The sequence below is a fragment of the Pipistrellus kuhlii genome, unplaced genomic scaffold (genome assembly GCF_014108245.1).
Source record: "Pipistrellus kuhlii isolate mPipKuh1 unplaced genomic scaffold, mPipKuh1.p scaffold_m20_p_71, whole genome shotgun sequence".
Classification (NCBI taxonomy): domain Eukaryota; kingdom Metazoa; phylum Chordata; class Mammalia; order Chiroptera; family Vespertilionidae; genus Pipistrellus; species Pipistrellus kuhlii.
Window position 1 is genome coordinate 922,577 of NW_023425575.1, and position 21,162 is coordinate 943,738.

Sequence of the window (21,162 nt, forward strand, 5' to 3'; positions counted from 1 at the left end):
AATATATAATTTCAATGCAAAAAAAAAATATCTCCTAAATAAAAAATGGAACACAATGAGTGAAATTACAATATCCACCTTTGTTGTTCCAATGTGTTTTTGTTGAAGAAAATTGCCAAAACTACTCTTTTGTTTATTGCATCGGACTCGGCTCCCTGGTAGTCCTTGGGAATCACAAAGTCTGGGTGTAAGATTTCTTAGGACACAAGAAAGCACTCACTAAAAAGAATAAAAATGATAAAATAGAAAAAAAAAAAAAAAGAAAGAAAATTGCCAAAACTAATAGCACATTAGAGCATATGATCAGCAGTTTTAATCAAGATACAGACACAGGCTGAAATCGGCTGAGACACAGGCTCAGTGGATAGAGCATCAGTCTGCGGACTGAGAGGTCCCAGGTTCGATTCCAGTCAAGGGCATGTACTTGCGGGCACATCCCCAGTAAGGGGTGTGCAGGAGGCAGCTGATCGATGTTTCTCTCTCATCGAAGTTTCTAGCTCTCTATTCCTCTCCTTTCCTCTCTGTAAAAAAAAACAATAAAAAAAATTTTTTTTTAAAGATACAGACACAGAAAATACACATCTGACAAAAGATACACCATAAATTTCCAGAAAAAATACAACCAAACAGTGAGGTAGCAGGACAAAGTCACCAAGAAAAAATAGTTTACTTAATGATTTACCAAATAAAAGATTCTCTAGGATGTGAATTTGTATCCCTCACACACTGTTTAGAAATGCAAAAATGTGCCGAGACTGGTTTGGCTCAATGGATAGAGCGTCAGCTTGGGGACTGAAAGGTCCCGGGTTCGATTCCGGTCAAGGGCATGTACCTTGGTTGCGGGCACATCCCCAGTAGGGGGTGTGCAAGAGGCGGCTGATCGATGACTCTCTCTCATCGATGTTTCTAACTCTCTATCTCTCTCCCTTCCCCTCTGTACAAAATCAATAAAATATATTTTTAAAAAAAAGAAAAAAGAAAAAAAGAAATGCAAAAATGTACAATCAGTTTTCCCTGGAGCCCCTCAGATCTGTGTACACACTGCTCCTATAGTCTTCTCCTCAGAAACATTCCTGGATGCACATTTAGATGAGGACCATTCCACTTCATGGGCTGCAGTCTCGTCCAACAATTAGTTCAGTGTTTCTGCAGTGAAAGGGGTTCCCCTCACTGCGATGGTCCTCCAACCAGTGACCATGCCCCATAATTGAGGGCATTTGGGCACATGGCCCTCTGCAAGACCTGGGTAGGAGGTTCCCTTCAAATGTCTTAGCATCCCCTGAAAACAAGAAAATATTTCACGCTGCTCCCAGACATACTTGAGGTTATCACAGCTACCCCCTCTTTGCAGTGATCTCTGTGTCTAAAAGCATCCATCTGCACATGAAGAACTAGTGGGTCCACAGTGTTTCCTAGAAAAATACAGGCAGAAATGTAAATTAGGCAAACACTGCTGAGCTAATTTCTGCATCATACAGTTCCTCAAGGGCAAAGAATGTTTGAGACCCCTAAGAGCTTTTCACCTCATCAGGCTTGCAGAGCTCCGATCTCTTTATGAACTAACCCAGTGGTTGGCAAACTCACGAGCTGCATGTGGCTCTTTGACCCCTTGAGTGTGGCTCTTCCACAAAATACCATGGCCTGGGCGAGTCTACTTTGAAGAAGTGGTATTAGAAGAAGTTTTAAGTTTAAAAAATTTGGCTCTTCAAAGAAATTTCAATTCTTGTACTGTTGCTATTTGGCTCTGTTGACTAATGTGTCTGCCGACCAGTGAACTAACCCATAGAGTCAATAGAACACCCAAGATTAAAGAAGTCTTAGGATAAAACCTTCATTATTTTACAAACCAAAGAGACCTGAGACTGGCAGTTCTCCCACTGATGACTAAGGCACTCAATAAATTTATCACTGGCATGTCCCTGAAAATGGCAGTCACTCTACATTATGTTTACTGGGGCCAACAGTAATGAGTCCTATGTGGCAATGCATGACAGGGAAACAGGAAGAACTAAGGGCTCAGGTATTCCTAATTTTTTTCAACACACAACAGAGTTAGCTTCCCTGGGCACATGAGGATGGTGATTGATGCCATTTGTAGGGACTTTATCGGTGGATCAGGGGAAATACCTTAAGTGACAGAAATATGCAGTGAAACAGACCTGGCAACATGTATATGTATGTTAGAAAGTACAACACAGATACATATGATACCAACATAAATACGAACAAACACAACAACAAAAACAGTTGGGAGGATGTTAGATAATGTAGGGGAATTAAATGTATTAGATATAATTCAGACAAATGAGATATCACAAATATTCTTATTCTATTGTTAAGTCCTAACTAAGAAACTACATTTCCTTTTTTTTTACATCTAAGAAATTTCTCACATTTGGGCTCTTTTGTGCAGAGTGAATTTAAGAAATTTGACTGTGAGAGACTTCACAATAATTGCACTCATAATGGCTTTCTCCAGTGTTAACTCTCCAATGATATTGGAGACCATTGCTCTTGAAAAAGATTTCTCACACTCACTTCATTTATAAGGCTTCTCTCCTGTATGAACTCTCTGATGACGACGCAGGGCAATGCTCCAGGTAAAATATATCCCACATTCACTGCATTTATAAGGCTTTTCTCCAGTGTGAATTCTCTGATGACAATGAAGGGCAGTGCTACTGCTAAAAGATTTCCCACATTGACTGCAATGATAAGGCTTTTCTCCGGTGTGAATTCTCTGATGACAATGAAGGTCACTGCTAGTGGTAAAAGATTTCCCGCAATCACTGCATTTATAAGGCTTTTCTCCAGTGTGAACTCTCTGATGACGACGAAGGTCAGTGCTTCTGGGAAAAGATTTCCCACATTCATTGCATTCATAAGGCCTTTCTCCACTGTGAACACTCAGATGATAATGGAGGCCATTTCTACTGGTAAAAGCTTTCCCACATTCACTGCACTCAAAAGGCTTTTCCCCACTCTGACGTCTCTGTTGATAATGAAAGCTGGAAAATTTGGTAAGATATTTTCCACGTTCAGAGCACATAAAACACTGGCTTCCATCATGGACACCGTTTTCCTGAATAAAGATGTGGGTGCAACTAATGTCTTTCTTACATTCTTTTCTGGTATAATCATTTTTTCTCCTTTGAAATGTCATCCCACGCGTTGAACTAGCATTTGGACTGTCCCTGGTCTGAGTAGCCTTTAGGTGGAGATGTCCGGACTCGGTAAGGACACCTTGGCCAACTTCCCCGCATGTCAAATGATTCTGGGACACGTTGAAATTACAGCTGTTTGCATGTGAGATCTGGTCCACACGGCTCATGAAAGTCTTCTCTTTCACATGCTGTTGGTGAATTTCTGCACTGAAATAAAAGTGTTTTGCACATGCCCCACAGCTCAACAGTATCTGTGGATGTTGTGCTCCCTGCAGCTCCATCACATGGAAAATGTTTCCCAAGACCAGCTCACAACCTTCACAGGGGTGGCTCTTCTGGGAAGTCAAGGCTAACTTGGGATTCCTTGCCTGTGACACTCTTATAGAAATGTTCTTCTCAGTTGCTGCCTCCATATTCTCTGCTCCACAGCAGCAACCTGAACAAAAGGAAATGCTGGTGAGGGACATGATGACCTTATGAAAACAGAATATCTTCACCATAAATGCTTATCTGTCATGACTAGGCCTGATTCCAGTAGCTCAGTTGGTGAATGTGTGGTCCCTATGCACCAAGGTTATGGGTTTGATCCCCCATTCAGGGAGAGCCAGTGAATGCAGAGATGGGTAGAACAGCAGATAAATATTTCCATCTCTCTCTTTCTCTGTCTCCCTTCCTGTCTCTAAAATCAATAAATAATGGATGGCTAGTATGGCTCAGTGTGATTCAACATCAACCAATGAACTAGGAGGTCACAATTCAATTCCTTGTCCAGGCACATGCACCGGTGAAACATCTGTACATTGAACACTATAATACAGTGATGAAAGGAATGGAAGAAAACACAAATAAGTTGAAAGACACCCTCTGTACATAAATTTGAAAAAGAAATATCGTGAAGATATCTATAGTACACAAAGGATCTACAGAATAAATCTACACAGTGATAACTCCAATGGTATTTTACAAAGAAATGAAGCCGAAGCCGGTTTGGCTCAGCGGTAGAGCGTCGGTCTGCGGACTGAAAGGTCCCAGGTTCGATTCCGGTCAAGGGCATGTACCTTGGTTGCGGGCACATCCCCAGTAGGGGGTGTGCAAGAGGCAGCTGGTCAATCTTTCTCTCTCATCGACGTTTCTAGCTCTCTATCTCTCTCCCTTTCTCTCTGCTAAAAAATCAATAAAATATATTTTAAAAAAAAGAAATGAAAAGAGAATCTTGAAATGTATGGAACTGAAAGACCTCCACTAACAAAAGCAATCTTGAGCAAGAACAAAGCTGATGGCATCAGTTTATTGCAAAGAGAAAACAAGTGAAGAGTGTGCTGCTGCAGAAACACAGACACATAAATCAATAGTACAGAAGAGAAAACGCAGAAATAAACCCAGGCACATACTTTCAAGTAATCTTTGACAAAGCTGCAAGACATGGAAGAAATGTGTCAATGAATGGCGCTGCTAAAAATCGATATTCACAAGTAAAATAACAAAAGTGGACACCACTTCTAAAATGTAACTCAACCTGCAGGACAGAATTAAATATCAGCACTAAAACTTAAAACTCCTTAGGACAGCCTAGAGAAAAAGTTTTGGAGGTTTGATTTGGACAGGATTTTCTGAATGTGACACCAACCACCAGACAAAATAGAAAAAATAAACAGTCCACACTGCAACAAATAAACAAAAATAGCTTCTTCATGGCACACACACACACACACAAAAGCAAAATGAAATGAAAAGGCAATCTAGAGGATGAGAGAAAATATTCGCAAATCATATGAAGGAATCGCTTGGAGATATTGTGCATTCAGTTCTGATCAGCATAATAAAGCGAATACTGAGATACAGACAGAAATTCACACAAATAGTTGGAGTTCCCAGGGAATAATAAAAGTATGTTAAAACTATACTGCAGGCTAATAACAAAGCAATGACTCTGTCTCAAAAGCAAGTTCCATATAACTTCATTAAAAGTACTTTAATGCTTTGACTAGAAGCTCGGAGATATTTAAAGAATCTTGGTCAAGACTTTGTCAGATTACAAATACTAATCCACATTAGTTCCTTGTATACAGAGCCTTCAACGCCACTGAAAAGATAGCAATGAGATTCATAAACGAAAAACATCTAGAGGTAATTTTAGACTTTAAGATTTCCATGCTAATGACCACTTTGCAAGCTCAGGCAGAAGTATCATTCAATGCTTCACTGAAGAACTACTCTGAGGAGTTAGGCTTCCAGGACATATAACAACGCTCCCAAGAGACTGGGCTCACCGGATGGGGTTGTATTTTGATAGATCATTATCTGGGGCAGTTCAGAAACTGTACCGTCAATAATCCTAGATGGTAGGTCGTGTGACTACAATCAATATTACAGCTGGAATTGCATTATGTTGCTCTTTCTATATTGGCTTAGATATTGTGCATAACTATAAGAGCTGAGATGTTGACGAATATGAAATCCAAAAACATAAAGAATGAAATATGGCCGAAACCGGTTTGACTCAGTGGATAGACTGTGGACTGGAGAGTCCCAGTTTCGATTCTGGTGGAGAGCATGTACTTGGTTGCGGGCACATCACCAGTAGGGGGTGTGCAAGAGGCAGCTGTTTCTAACTCTCTATCACTCTTTTCCTTTCTGTGAAAAATCAATTAAAAAATATATATATATATATAAAAGAATGAAATGTTTATATGAACACTGTTTTAAGACTGTACTGGATAGCCCTAGCCAGTCTGGCTCAGTGGATTCAGTGGGACTGAAGGGTCCCAGGTTAAATTCTAGCCAAAGGCACATGCCTAGATCATGGGCTGCATGCCCAGTGTGGGGTGGGCAGGAGGCAACCAATCAATGATTCTCTCTCATCATTAATGTTTCTCTCTCTCACTCTCCCTTCTTCTGTAAAATCCATAAAAATATATATATAAAAAAAAAAGACTATCCTGGAAAGGTCTTATTATTCCCTTCCATGCATGACTTTTCATGAGAAAATATGTAGGGTGGGGCAAAAATAGGTTTACAGTTATTCATTTGGAAACTCTATCTAATAGGGTAATATGCAAATTGTTCAGGACACTGTCACAGTAACGACCAATCAGCAGGCTGTGGGCGTAGGCCTGGGCCTGGGGTTAGGCACATGCCTACACAGAAGGAAGCCTCCACTGCAGCTCCACCACCTGGGGTCCTCAAGCCTCCACTGTGATCAGGCCCAGGGTCTGCAGGTCTCCCCCAGCTCCGGACTACCTCCTTTGAGCAATCCATCAAGGAGACCTGGATGGGTGGGCGGGGATTACCACTTTGGCCAATGGTTCTCAGGGCTCCTGCACTATGACAGGGAACAGACCAGGCTGGGGATTTCCCCAGCCCTGGAGTACACAAATTTCATGCACCGGGCCACTAGTAATATAATAATTAACAAATATTAACAGATACTCTAATTCCTCCATTTTTCCCATTTAATAAAAGTTTTTAAATTGTAAAAAATAATAAAAACTAAGAATACATCCTAAACAGTTTGGCTCAGTGGATCTAGAGTAGGGGTGTCGAACTCAATCAGAGAAGGGGCCAAAATCTAAAATCCAGCCTAAATCGCAGGCCGAATGGTTTACTGAACAGTCATAAACTGTCATTGTGATGGAAACGAAGCGGAGTGCAGTGATGACAGCGTGGTGCGGGCCACATTGCAAGGCCTGGCGGGACGGATTTGGCCCGCGGGCCTTGTGTTTGACACATGTGATCTAGAGCATTTGTTGGTCTACAGACAGAAGGATCCAGGCTTTGATTCCAGTCAAGGGCATGTACCTTGGTTGTAGGCCCATACCTGGTGCTAGATGTGAAGGAGGCAGCTGATTAATGTTTCTAACTCTATCCCGCACCCTTCCTCTGTCAAAAAAAATCAATAAAGTGTATTTTAAAAAACAAAAACGAAGAATACAAGAAGAAACCCATGTTTCACTTGTAACTTTAAGCCTATTTTTTCCCTGCTCTGTATACACAGTAATTTCATATCATAAAATTTAACCTGTTGTGTAAGTGGTTTCTAGCTCTTCCTCCAAAAGACATGGCTGGTAGATGCTGTAATTTACACAGGCTACAAGCTCTGCATTTAGAAATGTGTTTGTCCACCTCTTGATCACAGTCACTGACTAAATCTCATGCACAAAAAGACAATTAAGAAACATTCAGTTTGATTTTTTTTTTTTTATACATCTTATGTTGCAGATTACATTCATTTTCTGTATTCATTTGTTCTTTTAGAAGTTAATACAATGTGGAGTCATGTTCATGATTAAGCAAAAAACGTTTATTGAAGTGATTCCAATAGTATTTTGTTCTAATACTTGTAGAATGATCTTTATTTTCCTTATTTCCTTTTTTAAAAAAATATATTTTATAGATTTTTTACAGAGAGGAAGGGAGAGGGATAGAGAGGTAGAAACATCGATGAGAGAGAGACATCTACCAGTTGCCTCATGCACACTCCCTATCAGGGATGTGCTCACAACTAATGTACATGCACTTGACCAAGATCGAACCTGCAGACTGATGCTCTATCCACTGAGCAACACCGGTTTCGGCCTAACTTTTTTTTTAACTGCACAACTATAAAACCTAGAAATGTTCTCCCATGCCTTTAAAAAAAAACAACTTAGCCGAAACCGGTTTGGCTCAATGGATAGAGCGTCGGCTTGGGGACTGAAGGGACCCGGGTTTGATTCAGGTCAAGGGCATGTACCTTGGTTGCGGGCATATCCCCAGTAGGGGATGTGCAAGAGGCAACTGATCGATGACTCTCTCTCTTTGATGTTTCTAACTCTCTCTCTCTCTCCCTTCCTCTCTGTACAAAATCAATAAAATATATTTTTTAAAAAAAAGAAAATTTAATTTTTTATTGTAAAGTATTTGTAACACTGCAAAGATGAATCCTATATATGTACAATGAAAATCATATCGTAAAGTTTTTTAAAAAATATATTTTATTGATTTTTTACAGAGAGGAAGGGAGAGAGATAGAGAGCCAGAAACATCAATGAGAGAGAACATCGACCAGCCGCCTCCTGCACACTCCCCACCAGGGATGTGCCCACAACCAACCCACATGTCCTTGACCAGAATGTATCCCGGGACCCTTCAGTCCGCAGACCGATGCTCTACCACTGAGCCAAACCGGTTTCGGCCATATTGTAAAGTTTTAAAAAATATTTTTTACTGCTAAAAAAATAGTAACAAGCATCTGAACTTGTCAGAAAAATGGTGGCACTAGACTTGCCGAACCCAGGGTTGCCAGAGACATGGAATTAATAAAAAAGAGGACATGGGGGAGCAATATCTGCAAAGCACAATTAAGCGCATGCAAAAACATGTGTTCCTCTACCTATTAGGCAATTAATCTATAAAATAAACAAGGTATTCAAAAGATTCTTTAACCAAAAAATACAGTTCATAAGCAAGATAAGGATGTAAAAACAATTCTTCAAAAACTATGTACAAATGACCAACAGGAACATAAAAAATGCTTTATTTACTGATCCAGGTGCAATCCCTCAGGATTCCTGCAACACTACCAACCACGAGTCCTTCCCTGTGAACTTAGTCCATTGGGGAGAATTGGGACTTCAGGAATAGAGGGGAGTAGGGGAAACAGACCAACCCTCTCCAGGACAGCAACTACCCAGCAAACTGGAAAATCAAGCAGAACCACAGTCTACATGGGTGTTGGGAGCCAGCAGAGTTGAGGCAAGCAACTCAGTCTTAAGGAAATAGAATTAAGTTCCTTCTAGCAGAAGTTATGCGGTGCCCTGAGGGGTTGGCCAGAAGATAAGATTAACCACTGCTTAGCATCTTCCTGCAGCTTCCCCTTCCTGATCCTACCCCCTAGATAGCCCAGCCTTGGAATGTTGCACCTTGGAATGTTATGCAAAGACCCCTCTGCATAGGCAACCCTGCCCCCCTTTGTTTCTGCTGTATAAATACAGCCATTTCAGAGAATAAAATTGAGGCTTGATCAGAACCTTGTCTTGCCTCCATTCTTCCAAGTTCCTTGTTTGTTTCATTCTCTTAGGTGGTTCCTGCATGCCCCCGTTGTTGTCCCGCGGGTCAGGATGCATGGGAGGACACAGCACACCCTGGGGAATGGAGCCTGGGAAATCCCAAAGCCAAGTCCAGATCACTGGTGACAGTGAGGGTCTTACCCAGCGAGGATACAAGTTCAAAGTTCTCCAGCATCACATTCAGGTACAGCTGTCTCTGACCCCCATCCAGGAGGCTCCATTCCTCCCTGGAGAAGTACAGGGCAATGTCCTCAAAGGTCATGCCAACCTAGCAGAATGGAGACAATTGAAACCACAGACGTCTTTCTGAGAACCCCATTTCTACTTCTTACACACCTTCCCCCCTCAACCTCCTCCAGGGCACCTGGTTAGTGTGGACAGCAGGCTCTAATGCCAGTGCAGGCTGCTCTCTCATCACAGTCTCATTACTCACTGGGATTGCCCTCAGCAGAGCAGCTGGGTTGGGTGGGAAGGATTGGGGGAGGGGAGGGGAGAGAGCAATGCCATTTAAACTCTGGGGATGCCTGCAGGGCCCCAGCCTTCCTGCCAAGCAATCCCACTGCAGTCTCCTAGACCATGCCTCCAAGATAAAGCCAAGCCTGAGTTTACCCTTCACCTTTATGTCCCCACACCAAGTCCAGGGAACAATCAGCTCGCACTTCCTCCAGATGTGCACACACTGGGTAATCTTTATCCCCTTCCCATCTTCAGTCCCGGGTTCACTCCCTCAGCTTTGCCCCCTTCCTGCTCCAATGCCACTGGGTCTCGCTGGACTCCCCCATGAACTTGGCACATGGCATGTGGAGAAGCCTGTCTTCCAGCGGGTCCAGGACCACCCCAGGCCCCTGAGGGACCCCACAGCCGGGAAAGCCCCCATGAGGCTGTGAGTCCTCCCTGCAGCCTCTGATCTGCCCGCCAATCCTCACAGCCACACCCTCAGGGGAACCTCAGAGGCCGGTCACCCCTGTCCTCTCCGCCCCGCACTGGCTGTGTCCTCAGAAGCCCCCGCGCTCCTCCCTCCCCTCCGCCTTCCTCACGGTCCTCCCCGCGGACGGAGCTGCAGGAGGGACAGGCCCGCACCGGGCTGTGGGGTGCGGGGTGAGGAGTTGGCGAGGGCCCGGGGGACACAAACTCACCTCGGCCACCCGCGTCCACACGGGCGCCGCCACTGGGCTCCGTGGGCGCAGCGGGGCGGGAGCGGAAACCGCTGCGGGAACGGCGGCGCCTGTCCGGGCCCCGGCGCGTGCGGTGCGCGAGCTTCCTGCACCCCCGGAGGCTCTCCCCATGGGCTGTGAGGCGGGAACACCTCTCTCCGGCCTTTTCTCTGCCACCGGGAGCTCCTGACCGCCTGAGACAGACCTGACAGAAGATAAAATCCCGCCTTCCAGACTACGGCTCCGCCCCAAAGAACCGGGGAACAGAAATGCCTATTCTGAGCCTCCATTGGCTCAGCCTGGTGGCAGTCCATGCATGGCCTTCTGGGTAATGTAGTTCCTATGCTCCGAGGCCAGGATCCTGTATTTCCTCTGCTTTCTCCAGTGGATTTAAGTGCAAATAACCCAAGAACATGCCATGTAGGCTCAGGGCAGTTAGACAGACTGGAGCAGAGCATGGACTGGAGAGAGATGGGCCCTGAGACGTACTTCTCACCACTCCAACTTATTTGAAGCTGGCAATGGGGGAACCTGAGTAGAACTGACATTTAATTCTAACGACTTAGAAAGAAGGTAGACATAGTTTTGACATAATAGAGGGCAGAGAGGCAAAGGAAAAAGAAAGTAAATTGACAAACTGAAGGGCTTGTGTAAGGAGCAGAGGATCTGTAAAGAATTAGAGTTGAGGAAATAATAATAGTTAGATTCTCTCTCATCGATGTTTCAACTCTCTTCCTCTTTGTAAAAAATCAATAAAATATATATTTAAAATAATAATATTAGTAATAATAATAATAATAGCTGATGTCGCTCATGGCGGCTGCTGCTGTTGGGGTGCAGTGGGGCGGTGACTGAGCTGGTGCCTGGCCGCGGGCTTGGGCGGAGCCTGGGCCTGGCCTCCGCGTGCCTCCCGGGCTCCAAGCCCCTGATGCTGCTCCCGTGCTGACCCCGCCCGGCTGGGACAATGGTGAAGCATTTCCCGGGCCACAGTGTGTACCGGAATCCCTATAGCAAACATGTCTTGATGGAAGACATATTGCACCGGGAGGTCACCCCTGACCAGAAGCTCCTGTCCCGGAGACTCCTGACCAAAACCAACAGGATGCCCTGCTGGGCTGAGTGACTATTTCCTGCCAATGTTGCTCACTCAGTGTACATCCTGGAGGATTCCATTGTGGACCCACAGAACCAGACCATGACCACCTTCACCTGGAACATCAACCACGCCCAGCTGATGGTGGTGGAGGAACGATGTGTTTACTGGACCGAAATCCACAGGGAAGCTTGGGTCTCCTCTAGCTTATTTGGCGTCTCCAGAGCTGTCCAGGAATTTGGTCTCGCCGGTTCAAAAGCAATGTGACCAAGTCAATGAAGGGTTTTTAATACATCTTGGCCAAGCTGCAAGGTGAGACCCCTTCCAAAACCCTAGTTGAGACAGCCAAGGAAGCCATGGAGAAGGCAAAGGAGACGACACTGGCAGCTACAGAGAAGGCCAAGGACCTGGCCAAAAAGGCAGCCACCAAGAAGCAGCAGCAGCAGCAGTTTGTGTAGCCAACGCAGACCCTGTATGGCAGCGTACCACCCCACCAGCTGCACTCCCTCTGTCCTCCCCCTGTATTTTATTATTAAAAGTCAACTTCCAGCCTGAGCTACTCTCTGGGTAGTGGGTTGGAGGTGGGATCTGTCTGGCATCTACAATGCATCAGACATGCTATCCATGCCTGGGCCAGGCCTGCATCTTCCTGCATTGGACGGCTGAGGAGGGATTTGCCCAGGGTCACAGACAGCATGCAGGCAAGGTGGTCATAAACACTACACTGTAAGCTCCACGAGGGCAGGGACCTTTTTGTTCTCTGCTGTGTCCCAAGCATCTGGAACAATATCTAGCTCATAATAGACACTCAGTAAATGTTTGTTGAATTAAAAATAAAATAAAATGATAGCTCATGTCTACTAACCTCCAGGCCTGCATGTAGCTACATTCCTCACCCTAGCCTTTTCCCTGTTATAAACCTGTTCCCTACACTTGTTAGAAGGCAGGATCTAATGCTGGCAAGCACCCTTTGTTTTGTGTTTTTGGTTTTTTTAATGTATTTTATTGATTTTTTTGGCATAAGAACAGACATATAGACCAATGAAATAGAATAGAGCAGCGTTTTTCAACCGCTGTTCCGCGGCACATGTTGCCTGGTGTGCCGTAGGTGCAGACAAGACAAGAATTTTATAATTTTTCACTATTTTGTTTACTTAATATTTCATAATAAAGTAATTATAAAATACTTTCTTTGTGTTTATTTGATTCCTATTCAAGAGAATTACTTTATATATAGTCAATATAGGCACAGAGTTAAATTTTTTAACATTTTCTAATGGTGGTGTGCCTCGTGATTTTTTTTATGAAACAAGTGTGCCTTTGCCCAAAAAAGGTTGAAAAACACTGGAATAGAGGACTCAGAAATCTACCCAAACCACTATGTTCAATTAATATTTCACAAAGGAGGCAAGAACATACAATGGAATCAAGATAGTCTCTTCAATAAATGGTGTTGGGAAAATTGGACAGATACATGCAAAAAATGAAACTAGACCAGCAACTTCCACCATACATGTATCATCCTTTGTATTATTAAAGCTTTTGTCATATATTATTTACATTAGCAAATCATCCCATGACAATGGATCATGTAGAGAAGAATGTTAAGAAAAGAAAATATAGCCAAAACCGGTTTGGCTCAGTGGATAGAGTGTCAGCCTGTGAACTGAGAGGTCCCACGTTCAATTCCGGTCAAGGGCATGTACCTGGGTTGCGGACACATCCCCAGTGGGGAGGGGGGTGCAAGAGGCAGCTGAGCTGGTCGATGACTCGATGACTCTCTCTCTCATTGATGTTTCTAACTCGCTCTCTCCCTTCCTCTCTGTAAAAGAATCAATAAAATATTAAAAAATTATTGTCCTTAAAAAAAAAAGAGGCAGCTAATTGATAATTCTCTCTCATTTATGTTTCTAGCTATCTATCTCTCTTCCTATCTGTGGAAAAATCAATAAAATATATTATAAAAAAAAAAGAAAAAACAAAATATTCATAATAAAGTATGAGCTATTGGTGGTATATTCAAAGGTCAGAAAAAAATGAGTTACTAATATATCTTTAATGAAACTTTAAATACTTATGAAATATAAAATAAAGCAGGAAAATACTTAGAAAAAGCAAAGTTCTCTATAAAAATGGCAAGTAAATCCATGATTACTGGGAGAGCTGTGAAGAACAGGGACAGATTAAATATGGTCATGAAGGAACTACAGTGACAGATATGGTCAGCATTATCACTATAATATTTCCAGTTTCATGCACACAAGAAGATTTACAAAATACTATACTAAACACGTATTTTACTGATTATAGCTTTTAAGATTGGTTCAAAATAAAAAAACCAAAACGTGTAAGTTCAAATATACTAAAAAAATAGGTTTGGCAAATCTATATTCAATCCACCTTCTTATGCTCTCTGGGTGACACTTTTGCCTCAGTGACAGAAAATATAATAATCAATGAAGAACTTTTCACCCAAACCAACAAGAATGCTGGCTGAATCACACAAGCCCCATCCCTAAACTACAGACACCCTTTGCCTCTGTTCTTCCTTTCTTGCCAGCTCACCAATGGCTCCGAGGTGAACATCTGAAAAGGATACAGGAAGCCACAAAACCTGTTGATTATATTCAATGACAATGACTGTGTCCACAGAAGATAAACATGCCTGGAGATCCTCACATCTGTGTATACCCTGCTCCTGTAGTCTTTTTCTCAGAAACGTTCCTGGATGCATGTTTAGATGAGGAACATTCCATCTACTGAGCTGCGATTCCCTCCAAAACTCTTTAGGTCAGTGTTTCTGTAGTGAAAGGGTTTCCCCTAACTGCAATGGTCCTCACACCAGTGACCATCACCCACGGAATTGAAGGCACTAGGGCACATGGCCCTCTGGAAGACCTGGGCAAGAGATTACCTTCAAATGTATGGGCATCCCTTGAAAACAAGAAAAAATTCACACTGCTGGAAACATACTTGATGTTGTCACAGCTACTCCCTTTATGGAGTGATGTCTGTGTCTCAAAGCATCCATCTGCACATGAGGACTACAGAGGCCACAGTATTTCCTAGGAAGATATGGTTAACAATGAGAATTTGGCAAACTGCTGAGCTAATTTCTGCACCTTATTGTTCCCTGAAAAGCAAAGAATGTTTGAGACCCCAGAAAAGTTATTCACCTCATCGTGCTTGGAGAACCCTGATCTCCATATAAGCTAACCCACACAGTAAATAGAACACTCAAGATAAAAGAAGCTTTAGGAAGAAGTCTTCATTATTTTACAAAGAGAGACATGAGACTGGCAATTCTTTTTATTTATTTATTTATTTATTTATGCACCCCCTCCCTCCCTCTCACACATCCCCTCTCTCCCCAGAGTTTTGTGTCCATTGGTTGTACTTATATGCATATATAAAAGTCCTTCGGTTGATCTATTATCTCCCCCAGATCTTCCTCCCCTCCCCGCTGTAATTTGACAGTCTACTTGTTGATATACTGTCTCTATATCTATCTTTTGGTTCATCGGTTTATAATGCTCTTTATTATCCACAAATGAGTGAGGTCATGTGGTGTTTCTCTTTCATTGATTGGCTTATTTCACTCAGCATGATGTTCTCCAATTCCATCCAGGTTGCTGCAAATGATGAGAATTCCTTCTTTTTTATGGCAGCATAGTATTCCATTGTGTAGATGTACCATGGTTTTTGGATCCAATCATCTGCTGACGGACACTTAGGCTGTTTCCAAATTCTGGCTATTGTAGATTGTGCTGCTATGAACATAGGGGTGCATATATCCTTTCTGATTGGTGTTTCTAGTTTCTTGGGATATATTCCTAGAAGTGGGATTACTGGGTCAAATGGGAGTTCCATTTTCAGTTTTTTGAGGAAACTCCACACTGTTCTCCACAGTGGTTGCACCAGTCTGCATTCCCACCAGCAGTGCACGAGGGTTCCTTTTTCTCAGCAACCTCGCCAACACTTGTCGTTTGTTGATTTGTTGATGTTGGCCATTCTGACAGGTGTGAGATGGTACCGCATTGTTGTTTTGATTTGCATCTCTCGGACAATTAGTGACTTTGAGCATGTTTTCATGTGCCTTTTGGCCTTCCTTCTGTCTTCTTTTGAAAATGTTCTATTTAGGTCCATTGCCCATTTTTTAATTGGATTATTTATCTTCCTTTTATTTAGTTGTATAAGCTGTTTGTAGATGTTGGAGATTAAACCTTTATCAGTGGTATCATTTGCAAATATGTTCTCCCACACTGTGGGCTTTCTTGTTGTTTTGTTGATGGTTTCTTTTGCTGTAAGAGACTGGCAATTCTTGCAATGATGACTTATGCACCCAATAAATTCATCACTAGCATCTAGGAAAAGTGTGATCTTGACAATGGCAGTCCCTCTGCAATACTATGTTTTCTGGGCCAACATGAATCAGTCCTACATGCCAACAGGTGAGAGCGAAAACAATTACCAACCAAGGACTCAGGTATTCCTAATTTTCTTCAACAAATTAGAAAACAGTTAGCTTCATTGGGCATGTGAGGATGGGGATTGATGCTATCTGTAGGGCTTTATACATGGTTCATATAAATACCTCCAGCCACAGAAATATGCTGTGACATAGATTTTATAAATTCGGCAATATGTCTCTGTATATTGGAAAGTGCAACATATTACATAAGGGTCCAACATAAATATTATGTCCAGACTTCGTGATCCCCAAGGACCACCAGGGAGCCGAGTCCGATGCAATAAGCAAAAGAGCCTTCACCATGCTAGCATAGGCTCCCCCACTCATGCCGGCAGCATGGCGGAAGAGCGTGAATTTCTCCCAGTCCAGGGGTTTTGAGGGCTAGGGATAACTCCGCCCTACGGGGCGGAGTTGGGAGTTCATCCTCGCCCCACCCTGCCCTTTCATTCCCCCCTTGTCTAATGTGCCTAGTCAAATCATTGACTCAGCAGCCTACTTTCTTTCAGCATAAACAACAAATACAGTTATCAAGACCCTTAGTACCACAGTTCCCATCAGTATTGTCCTCACTGAAGTCCAGTTCCCCTCCTGCAGGCACCAGTTCTCCTCCTGGCCTGTAGTTGCCAGGATCCAGGCCATGCAGGAGCTGGGAGTCATGTAGTCAGGTCTGGGTGCCATCTACTTCAACAGCAGTGGGCGTGCTCAGGATAACAGTGCAGCATCCCTTTGAGTCCTTGGGCAGCAAATTTCTTTACCCACATTGAGTTCCGGGACTACAGGGTCTGCGGTGGGCACTGGCAGTGCATCTGGAACAAGCAAACTGCAGAGCCTGTAAGAACTTGAGCAAGGAAATGGTTACCATACATGATCCCCTCCCAAAAAGGGAAAACTTGTCCGAGTAAGAGGTACACCTGGCCCTCAAGAGGGCAAAGGACAGGGGGTTGGTCCAATTTTCACCGATTCTAAGACACATTTAGTTAAACCCCCTTCCTCCCGAGTCGCACCTACCTGTCCTAAGGCTAGAGCTATACTCTGAGATACCTTAGCTACCAAGGTGGGGCTGTTATCTGATGGTGGGGTATACCTCAACCTAATCTGAAGTGTCTATAAAAACTAGACCTTAATGCTGGTGGTTTAATCTCTGAAATCCACCTACCAATGCTTTCCTGGGGAGGTTCCCTGGGACCTGAATTCCCAGGGGGGATCCCCTTACCTTGCTTAGCATTTACCTGTGCACAGACAGTACTTCTAGCAACTCTGCCTCACAGATGTTCAGAAGTCTTGGTGACACTTAACCTGGTGTCACCGGGCAACTCTGACCTAGAGCCTCTGGGACCAACAGTCTTGTCATCTGGAGGGTCCATCAACCATCTGGTCCTTCAGTGGCTTGCTTCTGGTCAGCCAATTCCTTCTGGCTGCAGTTGGTAACCCTCTTTTCTCTGTGGATGGCACAGTGTCTCCATCAAAGGGCCTGGATTAAGGCCAAAAGTTCTGGAACTGTGCCCAAATGGTGTGGTCCAGGGTGACTACCGCTGCCCCTGCATATCAGGTCCCATCCTGAACATAACTGCTCCCATCTGTGAACAGTACCTTGTCGTCTGTTACCTCTGTGCAGTCATGAATGGGTTCCATCATCATCATCTGGAAGCAGGCTGGCAGGGTTGATGGCCAGAGTTTTATGAATCTGGACACAGGGCTGGTCCAGGAGAAAAGCCTGGCCCATCCAGGTTAGCTCCTGGTCCAGAGTCCGCTTATCTGTCTCCTTCACTAGCAATGCTGTGGCTGCCACAGGGTCCAGTCTCTTAGACAGATAGGCAACAGGTCTCTTCCAGGGACCTCGAGTCTGAGTGAGAACCCCTTTGGCAATGTCTCTTACCTCACTCACGAAGAGGTGGAAGGGCTCCGCGTTGTCCGGCAAGGCTAGGGCAGCTGCTGAGATGAGAGCCTTCTTTAGCTCCTCAAAGATCCGTTGTTCCACTTTGGACCAGTTCAACAGCTGCATTCCCCCAGTACGTGTTCCTTCCGAGGACCACAGTCCTTCTTGATGTCCAAGGAAAACAGGCAGTTTGTCCGGTGGCTTCCTGGGCTGATGTACGGGTCCTATTGGCTCTCTCAAGACTAAATATGGTGCCCCCATGCCCATCAGGAAACTAACAGGCTTGCCTCTCCTAGCTAACCTGTCAGGACATACTCTTTATAATTTTTATAAAAATCTTATCTTTCAAAAATACATAACCATGCCTCAAATTTTAAAGGCAAGGGAGGGAGCAGGTCCAGTACCTGTTCCCAGGCCTCTAACAGCCACCTGAAATGTAAAATGCCACATTTTCCCTACAGATATAGATTTATCTACATTTCTAAGCCCCTCTACTCCCCACTGCAGAACATCGGTGAAAATTGTCCAAGCAGTCTCGGGGGGTTAATCATACAAATAATTGTTTTCACATTGTTTTAACACAATTCTAAATAAATTATAAACCTTTGTGATGAAGTCTACTTAAATCTATAAAGTAGATACACATGACTGAAACCAAAAATGATTCCCAAAGTTTAAACAAAATACAAGATGCAGGTATAAGCCCAAATTCAACAACAATGGCATATGAGAAAAGCAAAACAAAACAAATCAAATATAAAAGTTTCATATGTTACATTAAACATTACTTTAGAAAAACTGACTTAAAAAAATACTGCATCACTGACTTAAAGTAATTTTTTTAAGTGTAAGCATTACATACTTTTTCATCTGACAAATGAGAATAAATCAATCCTTGAGATCTTTGATCATTACTGCTTATTCTTAACATATGTAATGTTTAATACAGTTTAGCCTGCCATATTCTAGGCATCTAGTTACTGCAATTAACTTTTCCTAATTCAACTTATACTTTGAACTTTTAAAGCTGGCAAGTCAAATAAATTTGGCATTTCTTAGATTAATAACATTACATTTCTAATACATCCTGCTTATTTAGGGTAAAGTTTCAGCAACAGATCTAATCATACAATTTTTTCAGATCTCAAAATTTTTTTCTAAAGTTCAAACAAAGCACTGAATAATCTCTTTGTAGGAGAGCTAATAGTCTTGCGCTCTCCAGCCTCCCCTAGACCTCTCCACACCAGAGGCAGTTTACTAGGATTTAAGACAATGTCAGAAAATCATAGGTCAATCACAATTCATACTTAAGTAGCTATATGACTCTGCTTAGCTGATACCAATGACAAGGAAGACTAACCATTGTGGGCTGCTTCACCACCAATCACCTGCCACTCCCTGAAGCTGGAGCAGCATTCAAATGCAAATGAACACATTCTTTACCTGAAGACTCTCAGCCATTACCATCTAGTTTCCGCCTCATGGCCGGGAATTTCAAAAGCTGCTTACAATGACTTGGGAAACCAGTTTTAATTTATCTCCACCACTTTTAAAACTTATTCTGTACCCAGTAAAGTGTTTTTAAGCACAGCCCAAAACTATGCGCACTCGTTTTGAACTGGCCTTTTCTCTTTACTGAGCACAGAGATTTGCCCTTGAGCTCTTCTCCGGTACCTGATGTCTCCAGGGACCAATGTCTCCACGCTGGCACAGGCCACGCTGGCCCAGGCCATGCTGGCCCAGGCCCCTAGGGCCCAGGCCCTGGAGCGAGGCTGCTTCGGCCGCAGCCCCAGCCACTCTACTCAGGCAGCCCCCCGAGGAGAAAGCGCGGGTCGCCCCAGCGGCTTCCCGGCTCCACTAGCAAATTAACCCAGGTGCCTGCTCCCTATGATTGCTAAGAGCTAACAAAGAAACTACATTTCCTTTACATTCAAGAAATTTCTCATATTTGGAGTCATATCTGCAAAGCATATTTAGAAACTTGCCTGAGAGATATCTCACATTAATTACATTCATAATGGCTTTCTCCTATGTGAAGTGTCTGATGATATTGGAAACGATCGCTACTTTTGAAAGATTTCCCACGGCATTTATAAGGCTTTTTTCCAGTGTGAATTCTCTGATGACAAATGAAGGTCATTGCTACTGGCAAAAGATTTCCCACATTCGTTGCATTTAAAGGCTTTTCTCCTATGTGAACTCTGATGATAAGGGAAACCACTGGTACATGGGAAAGTTTTTCCACATTCACTGCATTCAAAAGGCTTTTCTCCTGTGTGAACTCTGATGATATTGGAGACTAGTACTCCTTGTAAAAGACTTACCACATTCAGTGCATATATAAGGCTTTTCTCCTGTGTGCGCTCTCTCATGATATTGGAGACCAGTGCTACTTGTAAAAGATTTCCCACATTCACTGCATTTATAGGGCTTTTCTCCTTTGTGAACTCTCTGATGATACTGCAGACCATTGCTACTTTTGAGAAATTTCCCACATTCACTGCATTTATAAGGCTTTTCTCCAGTATGTACTTTCTGATGACGAAGAAGGTCAGTGCTCCAGATAAAATATTTCCCACATTCACCGCATTTATAAGGCTTTTCTCCAGTGTGAATTTTCTGATGACAATGAAGTGAAGTGCTACTGGAAAAAGATTTCCCACAGACACTGCATTTATAAGGCTTTTCTCCAGTGTGAATTCTCTGATGACAATGAAGGTTACTGCTACTGGTAAAATATTTCCCACATTCACTGCAGTGATAAGGCTTTTGTCCTGTGTGAACTCTCTGATGATACTGGAGACTATTAGTACACGTAAAAGACTTACCACATTCACTGCAGTCATAAGGCTTTTCTCCTGTGTGAACTTTCTGATGATACTGGAGACCAGTACTAAATGTAAAAGACTTACCACATTCACTGCATTGATAAGGCTTTTCTCCTCTGTGAACTCTCTGATGATATTGGAGACCAGTGCTACTTGAAAAAGATTTCTCACATTCACTGCATTTATAAGGCTTTTCTCCTGTATGAACTCTCTGATGACTACGAAGGTGGGTGTTAGTGATAAAAGATTTCTCACATTCACTGCATTTATAAGGCTTTTCTCCAGTGTGAACTCTCTGATGATATTGGAGACTATTAGCACATGTAAAAGTTTTCCCACATTCACTGCATTGATAAGACTTTTCTCCTGTGTGAACTCTCTGATGATTATGAAAGTAAGACTTAGTTGTAAAAGATTTCCCACATTCACTGCACTCATAGGGCCTTTCTCCAGTGTGCACTCTCTGATGTCGGCAAAGATTAGCATTACTGGTGTAAGCTTTCCCACATTCACTACATTTATAAGGCTT

General features: G+C 43.1%; 2 protein-coding genes and 3 long non-coding RNA genes across 6 annotated transcripts in view; 3 read left to right on the forward strand and 2 right to left on the reverse strand.

Moving 5' to 3' along the window:
* Window positions 1–2,042, forward strand: part of LOC123651705 — a 22,054-nt gene extending 20,012 nt beyond the window's left edge. The window contains exon 3 of the long non-coding RNA XR_006740577.1: window positions 1,933–2,042. This is a non-coding gene — a long non-coding RNA (uncharacterized LOC123651705). The remainder of the gene's footprint in view (window positions 1–1,932) is intronic.
* Window positions 1–10,778, reverse strand: part of LOC123651691 (zinc finger protein 530-like) — a 23,145-nt gene extending 12,367 nt beyond the window's left edge. Inside the window, exons 1-2 of the mRNA XM_045575996.1 lie at window positions 10,348–10,778; window positions 9,353–9,479 (exon numbers count right to left, since the gene is read on the reverse strand). Coding sequence (XP_045431952.1) covers window positions 9,353–9,479; window positions 10,348–10,497 — 277 coding nt within the window. The 5' untranslated portion in view covers window positions 10,498–10,778. The remainder of the gene's footprint in view (window positions 1–9,352; window positions 9,480–10,347) is intronic.
* LOC118710218 (zinc finger protein 883-like) overlaps window positions 1–21,162 on the reverse strand; it is an 86,854-nt gene that overhangs the window by 47,703 nt on the left and 17,989 nt on the right. The window contains exon 5 of one of the 2 annotated variants that reach the window (XM_045575967.1): window positions 19,907–20,944. The exons of the other annotated variant lie outside the window; for it this stretch is intronic. Coding sequence (XP_045431923.1) covers window positions 20,062–20,944 — 883 coding nt within the window. The 3' untranslated portion in view covers window positions 19,907–20,061. Of the gene's footprint in view, window positions 1–19,906; window positions 20,945–21,162 lie in introns of those variants that run through there. 2 annotated transcript variants of the gene reach the window in all.
* LOC123651702 lies at window positions 5,283–20,370 on the forward strand. The gene is made up of 3 exons (XR_006740573.1): window positions 5,283–5,489; window positions 7,195–7,196; window positions 20,356–20,370. It is a non-coding gene; the product is annotated as an uncharacterized LOC123651702 (long non-coding RNA).
* On the forward strand, window positions 11,254–12,287 carry LOC118710250. Its single transcript, XR_004985346.2, has 2 exons — window positions 11,254–11,602; window positions 11,693–12,287. It is a non-coding gene; the product is annotated as an uncharacterized LOC118710250 (long non-coding RNA).